The following is a 19,142-nucleotide window of genomic DNA, read 5'->3' as shown; positions in this document are numbered from 1 at the left end:
CCCCCCCCAAAAAAAAAAAAAATATATCAGGGTTTACTGTTTTATTACACCTTGCTGCTTTCCATGACCCTGCACCCTCCAAATTTTAGCTTAAAGGGATAAAATGCATGAAAAGGGTCATTTAAGAATGTTAGTGGTTTCCACACATTGAGTTTGAAGGTTCTTTGTTCCTGCCTGTGACAGTTATGTGAGAATACTTCCCCTTAATAGCCTCTCTGTCAGGAAGTGTTAAACCTGCCAAATGCAGACAATTAGAGCCTCTTGAACAAAATGCAGGAAGAGTGATGACTGATGAAGAGTCACGATTATAGTCAAGAAGGAAACTTTTACATTTCTTTTCTTTTGCAAATTCACTCATATATTTGCAAAATAGAATTAAGACGGGGGAAGCAAACAAGGTAATTTTTTTTCACTTAGTTACCTGCAAACAAGTGGCTAACTGATACATTGCAGTCCACAGGAAGACAAGCTGCAAATCATTATAGGGGAACTTTTCACTACCACTATTTTTATACACACATACAGCAACTGAGCAATAAACGGCATCGTATCAGCAGCACTAATTGTCTCAGTTCTGGCTTGAACAGGCTGAAGTCATCTGCCCAGCACAGTTATTAATTTACACTTTCAACATCTGTTTCTTTTACAGTTGTAATATATTGGAACCCAAATTTCAGATACAAAAAAAAAAAAAAAAATCAATGCATATTCAAATTCTTTAGCCTTCAAAGAGCGTTTCTGAAATAGAAGAAAAAAAATATGCTGTACTTTAAAGAGCAACTAATAAACAAAACAAAACAAAAAAAAAACCACAACTGACATTGAAATCTCTGGTAAGTCTTTAGATCTTTTTCCCTAAGAAGGTATGTTTTAGTATCATGCATTTCACTTGCAAATTACACAAATACAGTAGCAGTTTGAGTACTCCTAAGAAGTTAGGACAGTTATTTTAGATTTTTGGTGCAAAGTACTCCATAGAGATACACAGCATTTGCCATAGGGGGGCAAAAAACTGAATGTTATAACGCTGCATAACACACAAGTCCGTATGTGCAAAACATACAAAACCACACTGGTACTAAAAGCATTTTGAATAATTATTAAAAGCAAAATCCTCAATGATTTACTGCCGTTTCTTCAAAAAACCACATTAGCTACATTACCATTTTCCCAAAATAAACTGGAGATTGTAAAGAAATAAATAATTTTAGCACCACATTTTATTGTGCAAATAAAAATGCTCAAGTAATGGTACAAGTTTATAAAAATCATAAGAGTTATAAAATTATGTCATGGTGTTTTTACAAATGACTGATTTCATTAAGTTCAAAAGACATAAAATACTCATTCAGCCTAAAAATTTCTAACCTAACTGCATGTACATGCCTCTCTGTCAGGTACCAGCAGGTGGAGACAAAAAGCAAAGCTGTTCTGATGCAAAGGAATTCCAGGACAAAGCTGTTTAAGAGACTCCTAAACTGTAAAACACTGTAATAATTATGAAGAACTACTAAATAGCTTTTCATGGCTGAGGGTGCTGGGCTTGGAGAACTTCCACTTCGTTTCTAGTCTTCCAACAACCTCTCCAGCAATACAGTGATCGTTTAATACCAATGTCAATACCCCAATGCAAGAATACAGCCAAAACAGATACCTGAAAACTTAAATACAGTAAATTCAGAGCCTTGCTGAAAACCTTCTACATGTCTACTGCCATTAGTGAAACTAAGTAGACACCCAGAGATATTAATATTCTGGGTCTACCAGCTGTGTTCTACCAGCCGTAAAACCAAACTGGCTATACATGGTGAAACAATATAAAAATCTTTCTTCTCTTGTCATTCCTTTGCCAGTTTTTTTAACATGACATCTCCTACTCTTAACTCAGCCTCTACTTCCTTCCTGTCATTAATTCTTCTTTATTCATTTACAGACAATACATTTTCTCAGCTCTAACTTAGTATAGCCATTTCTCAAGTGGATTAAACAAATTCTTTTGATTAAGACTATTTACCACTATCTCTCCCAATCAGGTTTTAGGAAATTAATTTTTGTTACAGATTTTGAAATAAATTACCTTCGAATGCTTTTGTTGGCCCTGTAGCTGACAGCAACAGACTCAGGTTCATTACATGTGTAGATTGGACAACCTTTGCATGAACAAACAGAGAATCTGAACCAGGGATGAGGAGAAAACTACTCTTTGTCAAACTACCCTCTCCATTCTCACTCAATGTCTTTCTATTCCCAGTTGGATATTTTTTACAGTGTTTGTCTGTATGAGAAGTTAGCTGTGTCTGTTATGCAAAGCATCTTCCTCTTCAATCCTTCCAGATGCTTAACTACACTGCTGAAGGGCTTCCTTTCTCTTAAACTTCTAATTTAATTTCTACTCACTGGGAATTTTTCTGAATGCAACTGTTACAAAAGCTTTGCAGCTCCAATGTCTACTACATGTAAGTGCTAAGCAACATAAATAAGAGGGAGAAACACTCTTTATTCATTAAGGACCTACATATCTGCAGCACTCTTTAACAAGTGCTGGATAAAGTAACAAAGATTTTCAGTGCAGTCCCGAGTTGAATAACAAAGCACTAGAAGTTGTTACTCTATGTTCTCTTTAACAATTAATCCACATAGTACCTGCAACTGATCTTTCTTAACTTCTGGCATTGTCAACAGCATGAATGCAGTCTTCTTTCAGCTTTATTAGCTCCACTATAAAGATGAAATCTCCTCTAATCAAGTATCAAGCAGACACTGAACTCCTTCCTAGGACCTTAAAAATTTTGTTTCTCAAGAAAAAGAACTCTCAACGATTTTGAAAGCTTCATAACTCTGTGACCAAAATAGGTCTCCCATAGAATGGCAGAAATCCTATCCTGTCTCCAATTTCTTCTGATGTTGCTCTTCTGATTATACCTGGTGTCACACAGCTTCACCCTTCCTACCTTTAGTCTGAATTACACAAATAGTCCATCAAGCTCTAACCAAAGATCAGGCATCCTGTATGACCTAACTACTCAGGTATTCATCAGAACAAAAGACACTACCACAGGAAGGGTGGTTAGAGAACAAACACAGTAGCAAGGATAATATCAATTATCACAAGTTTTACTTCCTAGAACTGGTAATGAAAACATTGGTTATCCTAGAAGTTTCATCTCCCCTTTCTGATGGAACCTACAACACTGGCAGTATCTGTGGACTCTCCTATTTCTTACTTGGTGGGTACACTGCAGGTTTCTTTTTAAATCTTGTATTCTTTATCATCAACACTCCTGAGATAAATCAAAACTAGTGTAAGGCTGAGGCATGCAAAACTGATACATAGACACTTCAGGATTAAATAACTACTGCATAGTTCCTTTCAACAGTTGAGGATTGGAACTGTCAACTCAATCCCACATCCCAGATCATTTGCTGTTAAAACTATCCTTGCATATAGCCAACTGCCATTCAGATCACTTATGTTCTTTCATTTTATTTCAGGAACTTCAGATAATTGTCAAAAAAAGTGCAATTAAAGGTCTCAAACAAGTACATACAGGTAAGTAGCTCAGTTTCACTGGTTATACTGCTGTTCATTAACCACTATCCTACTTGCCAGGTTTGTTTCTTTACATTAGCAGGGTAACAGACCCTTACATAAGTTTTAATTTGATATAGTCATAAAACCAGCATTTTGAGCATTTGATTCTGCATGAGAAAGTTTTGTGGGCTTTAGATGATTAGTTCAAAGTTATCTCCTAATTAGATATTTTTCTGAAAGTTATTTTCAGGATTTCTAGAAGAATATACAGGATATCAGACAGAACAGAGGATCTTATGCACAATACCTTGGTTGCTGTTGAATCCTCTGAGCACTAAAGGACCACATACACAAGGACCACTAAAACATGCAAACCTGAGGCAATGCTGCATTCAGCTTGCACTGCCAGACTTCAGCACTGCCACAAACGCCAGCCTAACACTCATATGGAACCCTCCAGAAGAGAAACAAGCCTTCACACCTTTACCTGTTGCAGCATATCCCACTGCCCAGCAATACACTCACCAGGCATTTCCATCACAAGCACTGAAGAACTCTCACATGTTTTGACCTCAGCTACTTCATGATTTCATCATTTTCCCTCATTAGCCAAGTTCTCCAGACATGCTCATGAGAACAGATAATTTTGTGGATGCTTAGCCCCTTTACACTCTATTCACCCTCTATTAATGCACTTGGATCTGGGGTTTTTTCCTCCTAACAGAGTTTAAAATTAAATTTAGCTGACACAGTGTTGAATACCACTGCCCTGGTATATGCTGCTCCTTAAAACACAGTCTGCATTCTATCAATATATTCAGTGGTTCTCAATTACCTTGACATTTTCTATTTCATCATGTAAATAAGATTTATGATGATCAGAGGTCAATATCAATTGTCATACATAAAACCTGAAAGGCTTTCCCTTCACAGAAGAGCTGCTGAAACAAACTTAACTTTTTTGTGCAAAGTTTTACTCAAATTTTATTTGGGGAAAAAAAAAATAAATCTAACTTCACATGTCAAGCGTAAAACATTTCAATCCAGGTGGTCTACACTTTACAATACACCAAAGCTTTAGGCATATACAATGAAGGTTTTAAAGGACACACAGACAGTATACAAAGACATAGGAAAATCTGTAAGAGCCCAATACTTAATCACTATAGCAGAAAATAAACCAAAACCAAACCACTTTATTTCACATTACAAAAATATAAAGAAACAAGCAATTTTAGAAAATTGTTAAAAATCATTCCTTCTAAAACCTCAGGAAGAACACTAGCTGTAGATTCAGACAGGGACACACCAAATTCCCCTCATCCTCACCCCAAGTTTTAAAACACATGAAAATCTACACCATCAGCACAGATCATGGAAGACAGAAGCTTCATACAGTGTTAACAAACTTCACTATTAACTTAGGGTTGTCAAGATCTTTGACAACAAGAAGACATGTGCAGATACTAAAATCAACACCTGATATTTAACACATTTACCTGCCTTCATGTTTAAATTTAAAGCAAATATTTTTAGAGATAGTGTTTAATACGTCCTTTATTATGAAGGACTTTCTCTTCTCCAAAGCACCCTCACTAGTACAAATCTGTACCCCAATTTTAATTACATTTTAGTGATTAAAATGTTGAAATTATATTCTGCATGAGATGTTCAATAGGCATACTTCGATTTAGACACTGTTCCTACAGTGTGCAGACAGTAATTAAATGATTTCTCACCTTGACTACTCCATCAAAGCCAGGGATTGTGTTGACCTTTGCATTCTTGGCTAACAATTTGCTTTCAATCTTGTCTCCCATAGCTTGTATAGCATGTGTGTCAGGTCCAATGAAGGTGACACCTTCTGATGCCTGTAAAGATAATGAAGATATAACTTCTGTTTCCTAAAGTAAAAGTCAGCTTTACACAGGTATTGCTGTTAATTCTTTTTTCTCTTTTTGAGCTGATTAATGAAGCAACATTTAGAAGACATAGTGATCTGTTTATCTTAAACAACATAGCAGCAGCATTTTGGCCAGTTCATTAAAAATGTGTATGACCTTGTGAAACTATGTATACACACAGATTCAAAGCCCCTACAATTAGCATTTGTATAAATCAAAGCCAGGCCAAAGGAAAATAGCTGAAAGTGGAAGTACTCCAGCTTGAAAGTTAGAAATATCCCTTGAGAAAACAGAAGCTAGTTAACTCACCATTGAAAGAGCCACAAGTGATTTACAAAGACAGGCTTGCTAAACTGTAATGCAGTTGAAAATTCCATTATGCATTCCTAAAACCAAACCTTGATGAAACATCAAAATGAAAGCCCAGTCTCTTACTCAACATATTTAGAGATCTTGAAAATAAGGGCAATAAGTGAAATAACGTTTCCCCAGTTCTTTCAGGCAACTATCTTTTCCATACTAATGTGCAAATAGGGTAACAAAATACTTTAATACTTCAACTTTAACACTTAAATGTGTAGGTAGAACACTGAATTGCATTTTTTCTCCTCCTGTTTCTCTATGCCAGCAACAGACTCCAGTGATCAAGTACAGACATTTTTTCAGTCCTCTCCAGGGTCAGTAGTATATTGAGCTAAAGGCAAATCTATCAAAACTGTTTCACTGGAAGTTACTGACACATTCACGGAGTACATGCATGTTTTGGGCAACTTAACATCTTTCGTACCACAGGGGAGAAAAAAAAAAAATATCACGTTATTTTTCTATGTACATTTTTTTCCAACTGTTTAATTGATTTTCTCCCCCCCCATTCCAAGACACCTGTGAAATGCTTAAAAACAACTTGCTTCCAGCTGATAGGCAGTTTATTTAATACCAACACTAATGGCAAACATTCAATTTTTTATATCAGAATTTGTGTCTTAATATTTTGTCTTTCTGACACACACTTGTGCTCCATATGTCAGGGTTGCCATATAACAATAAAAAGTAATTTGCTGAAGCTTTATGTATTTACATGATGGCAGTACATGACCACAGAACAACACAGGACAAATATGTATTTTAAGTTGGGGAACAATGTCCTCCTATTCATGATCTTACAAGAGCTGAGAGCTCTCAACACACTTGGGAGTCACTGATTTCACTGTCAGCAGCTTCCTAGCATGAAGAGTGTTAATAGCAGAAGCTCTACATAAACAACTTCCTATCATCCTAACAGGGTGCTATAGATAACAGAGAAAAGATCAGGTAAGTATTACAGACACACTAGGAACCCCAGTGCAAACCGAATGCTGAGCATCAGTTCCACTACATCAAAGGCTTGTTAGTTTCAGCTCACAATGAACCATCTACTTCACTCTCATGAGCACCTGGAGTATTGTGTCCAGATCTGGGACCCTCCAACATAAGGACATGGACCTGTTGAAGCAGATCCAGAGAAGGGCCACGAAGATGATCAGGCGGCTGGAGCACCTTCCTTATGAGGACAGGCTGAGAGAGTTGGGGTTGTTCAGCCTAGAGAAGAGAAGGCTCTGGGGAGATCTTGCAGTGGCCTTTCAATACTTAAAGGGGACCTACAGGAAAGACGGGGAAGGACTCTTTATCAGTGAGTGTAGTGATAGGATATGGGGTAATGGTTTTAAACTGAAAGTGGGTAATTTAAAATAGATAGAAGGAAGAAATTCTTTACTGTGAGGGTGGTGAGACACTGGCACAGGTTGCCCATAGAAGCTGTGGCTGCCCCCTCCCTGGCAGTGTTCAAGGCCAGGTTGGACAGGGCTTGGAGCAACCTGGGCTAGTGGAAGGTGTCCCAGTCAATGGCAGGGGGGTTGGATCTAGATGATCTTTAAGGTCCCTTCCAATACAAAGAATTCTATGATCTGGGATTTTATCTCAGCCCATCTCTTTCTCTGCTACAGCAGGCTTATTAGCTCAGCACCTCAATAAAACTGGTTTGATGAATACCTGTCTTACAGAGTTGGGAAGACTGAAATAGGAAGGAGGAGGGAATAGGAAGACCAACATGAGGGTACAGAGCTATTAATTCTAAATAAATCATAGTGCCAAAGGATCTGAACGCTGAAAGAATTCACTTCTTGAAGAAGGGAAGCAATGAGCTGATGCTTGAAACAATAATGACACAAAATTTGGAGCTGACCGTTTCAGATTACAGCAGATTACAAACTGAAAACCGATACTTCATTTCCTCTTAACAAGAAGAGTTTTAAATAAGTGCCTGCATATACCTGGAGATAGGGCAGAGTTCTCTTATATCATCAGACTGTATTCCAATCTCAAAAAGCTTTGTGGAAAAGGTTCACTCACATACTTCGCAACTGGAGACTACGCCGTCCCTCTTGTATCACTCCTAACCTGGAAATACCTTGTTTCTGCCATAACAGTGGCATGTACATCCTGATCAATGCCACTTCAAACTTCACCATGTATTGCTTCCTCTCCCCACTCTCTTCTCAAAGTCTACCATCAAAAACATGGGACCTCCAGAGGTCAAGACAGGGGGTCCAAAACTTTTGCTGCCTGGACAGACCATCCAAGACTTCCAGTTTGCAGTTTACTTCAAATACTCTACTTTACACTACTTCTCTTCCTCCTCTGACTTTGTTTTGTCAGAAAATAAGAAAACCTTCACTCAAACTGGAGGCCACAGGAGAAGACGGGAATTACATTCACGGCATCAGTAAGCATGCACCTTTCCAGTGAAAGGCATGGAGGGGACATCTTGCTTGACTTACTGTCTCCTCTCATCAACTTGTGGCATGGACTTTCAAAGTGCCCAGTTCATTTTCTGTTCTTTCCCAAGCAGGTAGTTGGATGAGAACAGCACCATTCAGGAGAGATTCACAAACCACCTGAGAAGAAACACTCCAGACCATTTTTAGGTGTTGGAATGGACTGCCCAGGGAGGTGGTGGAGTCCCCATCCCTGGAGGTGTTTAAGAGTCAGGTCGACAGTGCTGAGGGATCTGGTGTAGTTGGGAACTGTCAATGTTAGGTCAATGGCTGGACTGGATGATCTTCAAGGTCTTTTCCAATCTAGACGATTCTGTGATTTCAAGAAATTAATCCAGTGTATTTGTTACACGAGTCTTGTAGAGCTGTATTATTCCATGTGGATACAACCAACACTACTTATTAAAAATTAAGTACTAGATGATGTGCAGCAGATTCACATTACTCTAATGTAAGTATCACCTGGTACAACCTGCATCTTTGGGGCTTTTTTAATGTATACTTTTAATGCCCAGAATTTGCAAACTGCACTTGTCTACATGTGCACCTCTTAACTGCTCTGAACCTTTGCATCTTACACAGAACTGCTCTTTAATTGTGAACAAGCAGCAGCTTAGTACCACCTGCTATTCACCTATATGGTTAGTCAACTGGGATAGTCATCACATCCAGTCATTTCTCAGCAACAAAATCTGAAACAAAATAGTTTAACTCACTGTGATATCATAAGATACCTGAAACCACATAACTTGTCACACTGCAATATCCATAAATCAAAAATAAGTTAACAAACCAAGTGGTATCCACTGATTTCCAGTCAATACATGAAGCCACCTCTTACACAGAAAAGGTATGCATTCTGTGATATGACCTGTAATTAACAGCTAAATTCACAAAAACTACTTTGTCATCTTAAGGCACTACTAGACAAACTCTCATAAGTCTTGCTACAATAATCTAAGTCCCCACCACTCAAAATGCTTGCTGAAGCCCTCTGCCAAAGTCTCATCACTGTAAAAGTGACCCAAAGTTTCTTCACTGCCAATACTCACATGGAATTTACTAAATGACCCATTCAAAGCTCTAGTTCCTGATACTGAAAATGCCAATAATAGACCATAAGAAAGAATGTGGCAGTAACATCTTCAGCTCCCACAAAGATTTATCAGCACTCATCCATTAATATCCTTAGTTTATGAAACACATAGAAGTGGTGAAACTGTGCAGGAAACACTTCCAGTGCCTGATGACAGTCTGTCCACACACAGTGCCTGTTGCCACACTGGCAAATCTAGAACCTCTGCTGTACACACACAAGCTTACACACTGCGTATCAAACAAGTTCTTCCAAAAGTTCTGTTACTCCCACACACATTCAGCAGTGTACTCCAGCCTTGAAAACTAATTACCTGTCTTTAGGGAACATACCAAGTTTCACCATAAACATGTACCAGCATTTGCTTTAGAAACATAACTATAATACCTGTGTATCAGTGCTTTACTTTGCATAGCCAAAGCTACAGGCAAACAATAAGGAATATTTTTCAAAAGAGCAACTTCAGAATACATTCCATGCTAAGAAAGTTAGTTTTTTCTTTGTCTAAGTAGTAGATATTGAAGATTTTTCAAAAAGGCCCCATTTTTTTTTTTTTTTGAGAAGAGCAGTGGCTGTTTTAATCAGACTGCTGTAAGAAATCTCAAGCAGTTAATTCTCTCTCTCTTTTTTTTTTTTTTTTTAAATAAGCCAGACAAAAGCCTTATTCTACCCTCAGGGAACAGAGAAGCCCAAATATAGCAAAAATTAAACATCTCAAAAGTAGGATAAGCAAAGGCAAGATTTGGAAAACCCATTTGGCAAGTCTAGGGTTGAGCTGTATGTGACCTTTGCAGCCTGTTGACCATGTCTGACTGCTCTGGGAACAGACTGGGTCAAATGGACCTATGCTAGTGTAAATCACCATACTCCCAACATTTAGAAAAGACCTGTCCATCTGACAAACTCTTGCATATCTGAGGAAACTGGAGAGACTGATCCTAGCAGAGGAGTTTCCTTTGCACCTCTCCTCCTGGAAATTATGGATGCAGAAATTCACAATTACTGTATTATAAAGTCAGTAATGGAGTCAGCTCAGTGACAGCATAAGCAAAACTAAAGATAGAAAGCATGAAGGAGGGAAAACTGCATAATAAACTTTTATAGACACTAGCTCTCTTGGCAACATATACTCTTCTGTGGGCTTATGAATATGTGGCAAACCAGCCAATTTGCTGCCAGGCCTCCCAGCGCTGCAGGAAATGACTGAACAGTTCCAACCCAGCTTTAGACAAAACAAGTGATACTAAAACTTTTCCTCTGTCTTTTACCACGTTAGTTATGGACAATTAAACACACTTTTTGGTGTCCTAATTCAAGCCAAGATATTTGAATCTGCACGTAACACCAGCTTAACAGGAGCAGCTCCAACCAACAAGGAGGCACACCACGTACAAAAACACAGCTATTGAGAATATTGTGCTTTCTCTTTCAGGATCATTTGGTGAACGGATTCTTCCACTCACAGCACACTGATATGGCAAAACATACACCAAGTGCCCAGCTGCTTTCAGGTGCAAGAGCCCCTCATCTTACCACACAAAAGCAGTGATAATAACGCGGCCTTTGTGCTTGTTCTTTCCCTGGTACCTGCAATGGCTAGTTATAGGAAAATGTTTCCCATCTCCGAGGAAGAAATGGCTGAGAGAATGGTAAGATCTCAGGAGCAATTGTAGCTGCCCCACCTTATTGAAATTAGGCTTTCCTATGTAAACACAGAGCTGGTTTTAAACAAGCTCATGGAATTTACAGAACCACCCAAACAATCCATTACATACAGCCATTAAATGGTATGTTCTCAAACTCAGACTTACCTATGATGCTTTCAAACACCCAAACTCAGGGTACTACTTACTGAAAGACAGTAACAGTTAACTCACTCCAAAGAAAGTGGCTTAACCCCATCACAGCTGGCTGGATAGGGTCTCAGCCTGCAGCCTCTCAGAAGTAACTGTAGAAGTAACTGAGCCAGCCTAGTTGCTTTTCCCCCATTCTCTCTCCATCTCCTGCACATCCCTTTTCACAGTCCTATCTATCCCCCTTCTCCAGGGCAGGCTCTGGTACTCTTCAGTTGACCTAGATGACCTACATGGCAGACAATAGCCTTGTGGGGACAACTGCATGCTGCCATACTGGCCTGCTTTTGTGTTCGAGTCTGCATTTCTGTTTTAAGGTTTTCTGCTTCTGAGGAGCACTGTTTGAATCACAGAATGGATGAAGTTTGAGGCATCAATGTCACTGCTCGAACCAGCTCTTTGACGTGCTGTCAAGTAGTGGAACAATTTAGGAGCAGAAGAGAAGCAAAACCAAGATTCTATTGCAGTGAAATATCAGCAAGATCAGCAAGAGTAGGTAACTACTTGCCACACTTACGCAAGAACTTATTGGTAAATGAGATTATAAACAAAGGATAAGAACTCCAATAGAAAGTGTTATCATAGGTCAGCTTTTCAAAGGGGTTTTGTCCAAACTCTCAAGTTTTTGTCACAGAAAAGTCTGGAAAAGGTTTCCGTGAAATACTTGCATGCAGATGATAAATTCTTTCATTTGTACTGGGATAGGGAAGAGGTGGAAGTAGTCTAGTAATCACAAACAGTATCAGAGTTCCAGAAAAACTTCAATCTTCCAGAAATACCATCTCCCATCTACACCTCATAGCTCATCAAAAGGAAACAGACCTGTACATTGCCTACAACCACATAAAAAGCAGAGCAGATAAGCAGCACAGTTCAAGGATGACCAGAATAGCCAGCTGGACTAAAAAGCCTCTAAGTTAACACAGGCTAAATGCAGTGCTGAGAAGCAGAGCCGGCAGCAAAAGAAAGGTCCAATAGGCTTAAACAACATAGAAAATAACCAGGCAGAACTGAAAAATCCAGTTGAAGTGGCCAGATAAAACGTCCAAAAGACAGACAATATTCAGGAGTCCTATCAGAAAAAAAAAAAAAACAAACCAGGCACGCTAACATCTGTTGAAAGAGGTCAGGATGTAAGAGATCACCTCCCACTACAGGAACTGTCCACTGAACACTGGAAAGGAATTCCCCTAGGAAATATACAGTAAGAATACATTATAAGAAGCATCCACTCAACCTAGGAAATCCTGAACTGGTAAAATGCTCTACAACAGAATGCAGCAAACATGAAAGCACACCCTTAAGTTTTCTGCTAAACACACAGAAACTATCAGCTCAAGCAACTGGATCCTGCTGCTGCTGTCCTGAAAGCTCAGAATAAAAAAACATATATAGGAGTGGCCAATGATAATAAGCAGAACTTCTGAAGCCAAAGGATGTTGAGAATATATACACGTTAACAGACACACACACAAGAGAAAAGACAACAGCATCCTTCATTAGAACAAGAATTTTTTTTAAAATGAGCCATGCTGAAGAAAAGCAAACTACAGCCTTCTGTACAGGCTTACGACACAAAAGGATAGCACCTCTTAAGTGAACACAGTATGCAATATAAGTAGATGGATAAACATGCTATGGGGGGAAGGAGGGGGGCACGAAGGGCTGTAGTATCCTACTTTTCTCTGGCTACATCTACTTTTGGCTTCTGTAGTTATTTCTGGAAGTCTGGCTTTTGTTTTGTTTGAGGGTTTGGGAAGGAGATGGAGTATTACAATCACCTTGAGTTGCATAAGCAGCAGGCAGGTAGACTGTGATAGCAACTAGCCTCTTCAGTAAAAGGTTAATTGGCAATTGGGAAAGTGACAGAGCCCAAAACCCCTTGCTAGAGGAAGGAGGTGACGATGAACTGTGCTGCCGAGCCTGCCAGACCCCATTGCTTGTCCTAAGTTCTACTTTGAACTAAAAATTTACTGTTACTTGGCTCCAAAACACACTGCATTTATAGGCCAGACCCACCACACAAGCTATGTCACTTGTGACACTACTGTGCCATTTCTGTACTGACCATCTCAACGAGGAGTACATATTGTAAGAGTAAGCGACACATTGGAAGTATTTCTTTAGAAAAGAATAAAAAAACCCTTACCTAAAATTGAATAGAATGTATGAACTACATGTATCTATATATCACAGAGAAAGGCAGGCATATTTATGTTTTTCAGAGTGGAGTATATGTATACTCAAATACTGAGCATGGGAAGAGAAAAATCAATCTGTTAGACTACTCTAAAGCTCAGCTTAAACAAAAGGCACAGTTGCTGAATCGGTATAAGAACCATCTAAGGCTACTTAACTCCACTGCCCCAAAAGCATGTGCACCTTTCAGAAAAGGTGCACGATCTCCTGCATAAGCACCAGGGGACAGAATAAATCTAGATGGTCAGCATCACCTTAAGCACAGACACCACACAGAAAATAGCTTTTAAACTCTGAAGTCATCTCCTATTTAATTCCAAAGAAGTGGTAGGTTTACAAAGTCAAAACTGCAAGAATCAGGATAATCTGTAGATGTCTTCCTTAAGATACAAGTTGTGAACTCGTACTATCATAGATTGTATGTACAAAGGGTAAATGTGCTTGTATTGATTTTATTTTGTACTTAAATTTTTTTAAAAGTCTCATTAGTCAACATTTCATAATGTACATTATACTTCTAAGTGGAAAAAAATGGTATTCAGCTTTCAGGTCATATCTTTGCAAGTGAAAAAAGCTACAGAAGCAGCTTTTTCCAAGGACTCAAAGCTACAAGACACTGTGAGAAAAACAAGAAATACCTCTGGGGCTCTATACTTGCAATTTTCCCTTTGGATCTGATCATCAAGCTGAAGTTTTACTTGATAATTTCACTTCAAAACAGATTAAAGATTTAGATGGTCTACGCATTATTTTATGTCTTTGGAAGCCAAATGCAATCCTAAATTACCCAAGTTTTTAGAAACATTTCTCAAATACCAAGTATAAAACTTGAACATACAGTAGTTTGTGTGACATGCCACCATCAATGATGAATTGCTTCATTACCTATAAAACATTCCTCCCACACACACACACCACCCAATGCACAAGAACAGGAACTTGGTCCTGCTGTGTTGTAAAAAGTTTGAGTATTCGACTATATCAGTAGTAATGAATACCCAGAAAATTTAGGGAGAAACAAACGAAACTTAAGAATTTTCCCTGGATGGTTTCCATATTGCTTTTCTTCACTTCATGGCATTGAAACCACCCTTGATTTTTACATGATAAAAGAAATCTGTGGAACTAATCCTAGAAACCTCTTTCTGTTTCCTTGCTTAACACCTCCAGGCGACAGAAAAGACAAAATGCTTCATTTGCATCCTTAAACATTAGAAACTGCGAATGAGCCTTTTCAGCTGCAAATGTTATTGCATCTACATTTCCAGAAGAGAAAGAAGGTTAAACAGCCTACTCAGGTTTATGTTAACTCATCTCTTTTTAGCACCAAGAGCAGCACAAAGAGCAGAGAATGTGGAAGCTTAACAGCCCAACCTCATTCTTCATTACGTTCAATTAGATCCTGGAAATGGATATAGCTGCTGATTACACGAAGATAAAGAGAAGAAATCAGGTATGCACAAAGGAAATGGCAAACACGGGGGGGGGGCGGTTGGAGGTGGAAGACAGACAGACAGACATGAGAGTATATTTGGAAGTCAACAAGTAATGACAGATTAGCACCGTGTTATTGAGATGTTACACTGACCTTGCAGTCAAAGGGCATTTAATGGATGCCTGGGAAAAAAAGAAAAACCACAAATCAAACCTGAATAATAAATCAGAAGGGGAGGGGGGAAAAATCACGTCAAAAAAATCTGTCTGATATTTTTTCCAGACATTCTACAATGCTTTCAAAGGTAGGTGACCATAATTACATATTCAGAAACAAAATTAAAACTTAAGATGACTGTCTAACCACCCTGAATTTACTGATGAGTTAAGCATCAGGAACTCTGGCACTGATAGCCAGGAAGATAAGTGACCCTAGAATCATCTTCCTAATAACCACTCTACATATTGAGAAACAGAGTTAAGCAAAGCACACAACTACACTGAAAAGTGTCATTTCTCAAACACTGTAAAAGACAAAGACACTGAATAAGCAATACTTCATTAAAGCAAGACTGTTAAGCCCACTGCCCTGATCAAATTCTAACATGGATAACTCCACTGTACCCACCTACAGTGCCCTCCTGTTCTCACATGAAGGCTACTAATTTACCTCCTGCCAATTAACTGCCATCACTGATATCAAGACAAGGTGGTATTCATTCAGTAGATGTGGCCATCCTCAAACGTTTTATAAAGACTGTTTTGAAGACCTTCAGACAATTATAAAGATGGCAGAAACTACACTAAAAGATGTAGAGCAGACCACTGAGTTCACTTCAGAAAACTGGAAGTGTCTGCATCTTGTTGGTAAACTGGAGTTATTTTCCCGCAAGAATAGAGTCATTAAACAGGAACTAGATTTTTAATTTCTGACATTTGAAAAACAACATCATATGATAAATAGGCATATTTATTGAAAAATAAATATCAATCTGTCAATTACATTAATAAACATTAGTTAAGAGATAAACACTCAGTAAATCAATTGTATCAGCAACAAAATTGCTGCATACATTTGTCTGTTTGGATTGCTTTGTGGTTTAGTTTGTTTACCCCCACCAAACCAGGTTTAATTCACTGAACCACTACACTTTTCTCCCAAAGCCAGCATATACTGACCCTGCAGTTACTAAAAAAATAGAACTGAGACAACAGTTGCTCAAGGTCCTGATGCCGTCCCATAGGTTATAGTAAACTGTCACAGAGTAGTAACCCAAAAAGACAGTATCTGCACTCCAGGTCTCAATTCCTCCTGCTTCTCGCACCGCAAGCGGCATCTCTGCAGCTGCAGAGTCATCAGTTCAGGAAATATATCAGCTAGAAACAGGTAGAGGCAAAGGGTGCTTAGAGGATTTTGAGGGACAGTCCCTAGAAGGGACAGTGGCAGTCATGACAACTGTCAACAAATACACTGTCACCAGACATATAACAGGGTGCACAAGGGAAAGCATGCAGAAAAGGTACAGATACCACCGAACGAGGCAGGATGACTGAAAATTACATTCAGAGGCCAGAGATGCCTGTGGCAGAGTCACTAATAAGTAAGAACTGGGGGTTACACAGGTACTGCCATGGCAATAGTGATGACTGACACATGAGATGGCTACAATCTGTGATGGCAAGGGATACTGGAAGAAGGTGGTCAAACACAGGAATGGGTTACCCAGAGCAGCTGTGGAATCTCCATCCTTGGAGATATTCCAAACCCAACTGGATATGGCCCTAAGCAATGTGATGATCCTGCTTTGAGAGAGGGACTAGGTCTCCAGAGATCCCCTGCAGACTCACCTACTCCATAGCCTTAAGTGAAGAATATCAGGAACATCATTTTCTCTGGCCAGCAACCAACAGTACAAAGAACTTGGCACAATCCTTGTTAAAAAACAAGACAAGACCCTCTTAGATTATCTGAGGTAAAAGGATATGGATCTTCCTACTGCATCTCACAACATTAATTTCTTTTAAAAGAAAGCAGAGCCTTGTTATACTGATCTTTTGTCTCTAACAACTAGTGGTGCTGCTACCTCTAGTCATTTATTTCTACATCTGTACTAAAGTATGCTCTTCCTTTAGCTTTGTAGACAAAAAAGTGATACCCACCCGTTAGATCAATGAAATAATTGTTTTAAAACAGAAAAAACCCATCCAAGGACTCCCACCTCTGAAAGACAAGCTCATCCAATTACATTAGAAGGTCACCACAAGATAAGCACAGTGCTGGGAAGACACAGTTGGGGACAAGCAGGGACAAGAGGGAACTCCCCATACCAGCACTGGTATGGAAGCACTTGGGAAAAGCAGCTAATCTGAGAGAGGAAGGATGGTGAAGTCATATTTATGTGATGCCCTCTCGTAAGTTGAGCAAGCACTAGTGTTCATATGGGATAATGATGTCAGGCACAGCCATAGTACAACTTCACAGAATTCTGTTAAGCACTACTGTCTTATCTCCTTCACTATTTATTTGTAAAAGGATGCATGTAGTAGTATTACTAATAGCAGATGTTCTTATTTAAATCTTACACACAGTTCCTTGGAGAAAACTGTGGACTAATTACCCTGTAGTTAAAGATAACTACCTCTTACAGCTGCCCACTGAGAGAAGTCCAATACACTGCATTTAAGTAAATGAAAAATTCATTGATTTTTTTTTCCTTTATAAAGTGTTCTAAGAAAATTCTGAGGGTTTTTCTGTATGTTCTAACAGTCATACATAGCTCTCCTTCCGATTTCTATTTATGTTCAACTTACATGAAGTTTACATTAGATATTACGGGAAGAGATGTGTCTGACTTGTTCTCTTAAAAGGATGTTCAAATAAAAATAAGAAAAAAGGCTCAGGTGATTTTGTAGCCAAACTTAAACAGAAAGATATTACTCCTAATGTTATTATCTTAAAATAATGAGACTTGTATATACAAATTTTCAAATGAGCCCTCTTCTTACTTTCATTCTTGCATGAACCAAACAAGGAGATTTGGCCCTCTGCCTTCAGTTTAAAAATGAAAACAAAGATCTACACGTGAACATAAACATCACTAAATATTATAAAAGTTTCAAACTATTCTCAAAGTATGTGTCTATTATACTTCTTGGCTAGCACAAGGAAATAACAGCAAAACTGGGCATATTTAAACCTGTTGAACAAAATGTGATGGACTAGTGGTATTAACATCACTCATAATGCTACAGCTTTGAAAGAACAACGTCTCACTATCTCAGTGTCATAAATAAAACAAGTCAATAATATGTATCAATATGTAGTACTAGAGAATTTATAGGCACTTATAATGAAGCAATCCATAAAATCCCCTTGGCACCCTGCTCCCTATGAACCACAACCATTCTGAGCTCAGGATAATGTACTATGATACAAGTATCTACCATGTGTTCCTAAATAGCACCATCTCTAAATTGCGTCTGGTGGCTAGGGGTGGAACAGCCTTTTAGAACATACAGAATCAAATTCCTCCCTCCCCCTCCCAACAGATGGGACTGAGAGTTGGACAGCCTGGCTTCACTTGTGCTATAAAGTAATTAGACAAACAAATCTGGATCCTGTAAATAAGCATGTGCTTGAAATTAAGCATGCTTAAACAGTTGCAGGATGAGGGCCTAAATTTCAAAATTTTAGCCTGTAGAGGAAGTAAGCCTATTAAATGATGGCTATCTTTCTGAAAAGCTGACATATCTTTCTTTTCAAAGGTCCCCACAGAAACAGGGTCAACGAGGTAGGAGAGAAACACTTGGGTAAGCAGAAACTGGTCAACTAGCCAATTTTTTAAAAAAAATTTTAATGCAAATCAATATCTTAGGAGTGCTTAAGATAGTAAATAAGATTGTGGTCTTATTTACTATCTTAAGATAGTAAATCTTTTTCTATTTTAGTTTTCAGTTAAGTTATATGAAAATGGTGAAATGCAACAAATTACGTAAATCCAACCCGTAACTTATCTGCTGGGCTAGAATTACTTCAAAATTCTTAGCAAACTGGAGTCTCACTTGTAAATTGGATGTCGAAAAGTCTGTGCAACTAGATGTTGTTCCTCAAAAATACAGAAATAAATCCTTAAAATTAAGGGTAGAACATACTCTGAGATATCAGCCGTGAAAAAGCAACCATATGTATATATAAAAGTCACTTTAAAGAAAGTGACTTTGTTAACTCTATCTGGAGCATCAAAATACACCAAAAAAAGTTTCTTACCCTGCCTATCAACACTGTATAGGACATCTGTAATGGATACATCA

At 38.5% G+C, this 19,142-nt stretch overlaps 1 protein-coding gene across 3 annotated transcripts in view; it reads right to left on the bottom strand.

Annotated features, from left to right (window-relative positions):
• The window catches only part of PCCA (propionyl-CoA carboxylase subunit alpha), a 231,330-nt gene that overhangs the window by 203,530 nt on the left and 8,658 nt on the right, over positions 1-19,142 (bottom strand). For 2 of the 3 annotated variants that reach the window (XR_003397837.1, XM_026843136.1), the window contains exons 1-2: positions 14,986-15,014; positions 5,272-5,403 (exon numbers count right to left, since the gene is read on the bottom strand). Coding sequence is in view for 2 of the 3 variants with exons in the window: in XM_026843136.1 (XP_026698937.1) it covers positions 5,272-5,403; positions 14,986-15,003 (150 nt within the window). In the remaining variant the exon portion in view is untranslated. Of the gene's footprint in view, positions 1-5,271; positions 5,404-14,985; positions 15,015-19,142 lie in introns of those variants that run through there. The other variant, XM_026843145.1, reaches the window with a different exon arrangement.

The sequence above is a fragment of the Athene cunicularia genome, assembly GCF_003259725.1.
Source record: "Athene cunicularia isolate RWA chromosome 1 unlocalized genomic scaffold, athCun1 chr1_part1, whole genome shotgun sequence".
NCBI lineage: Eukaryota > Metazoa > Chordata > Aves > Strigiformes > Strigidae > Athene > Athene cunicularia.
This window is presented reverse-complemented; position numbering and strand designations above follow the sequence as displayed.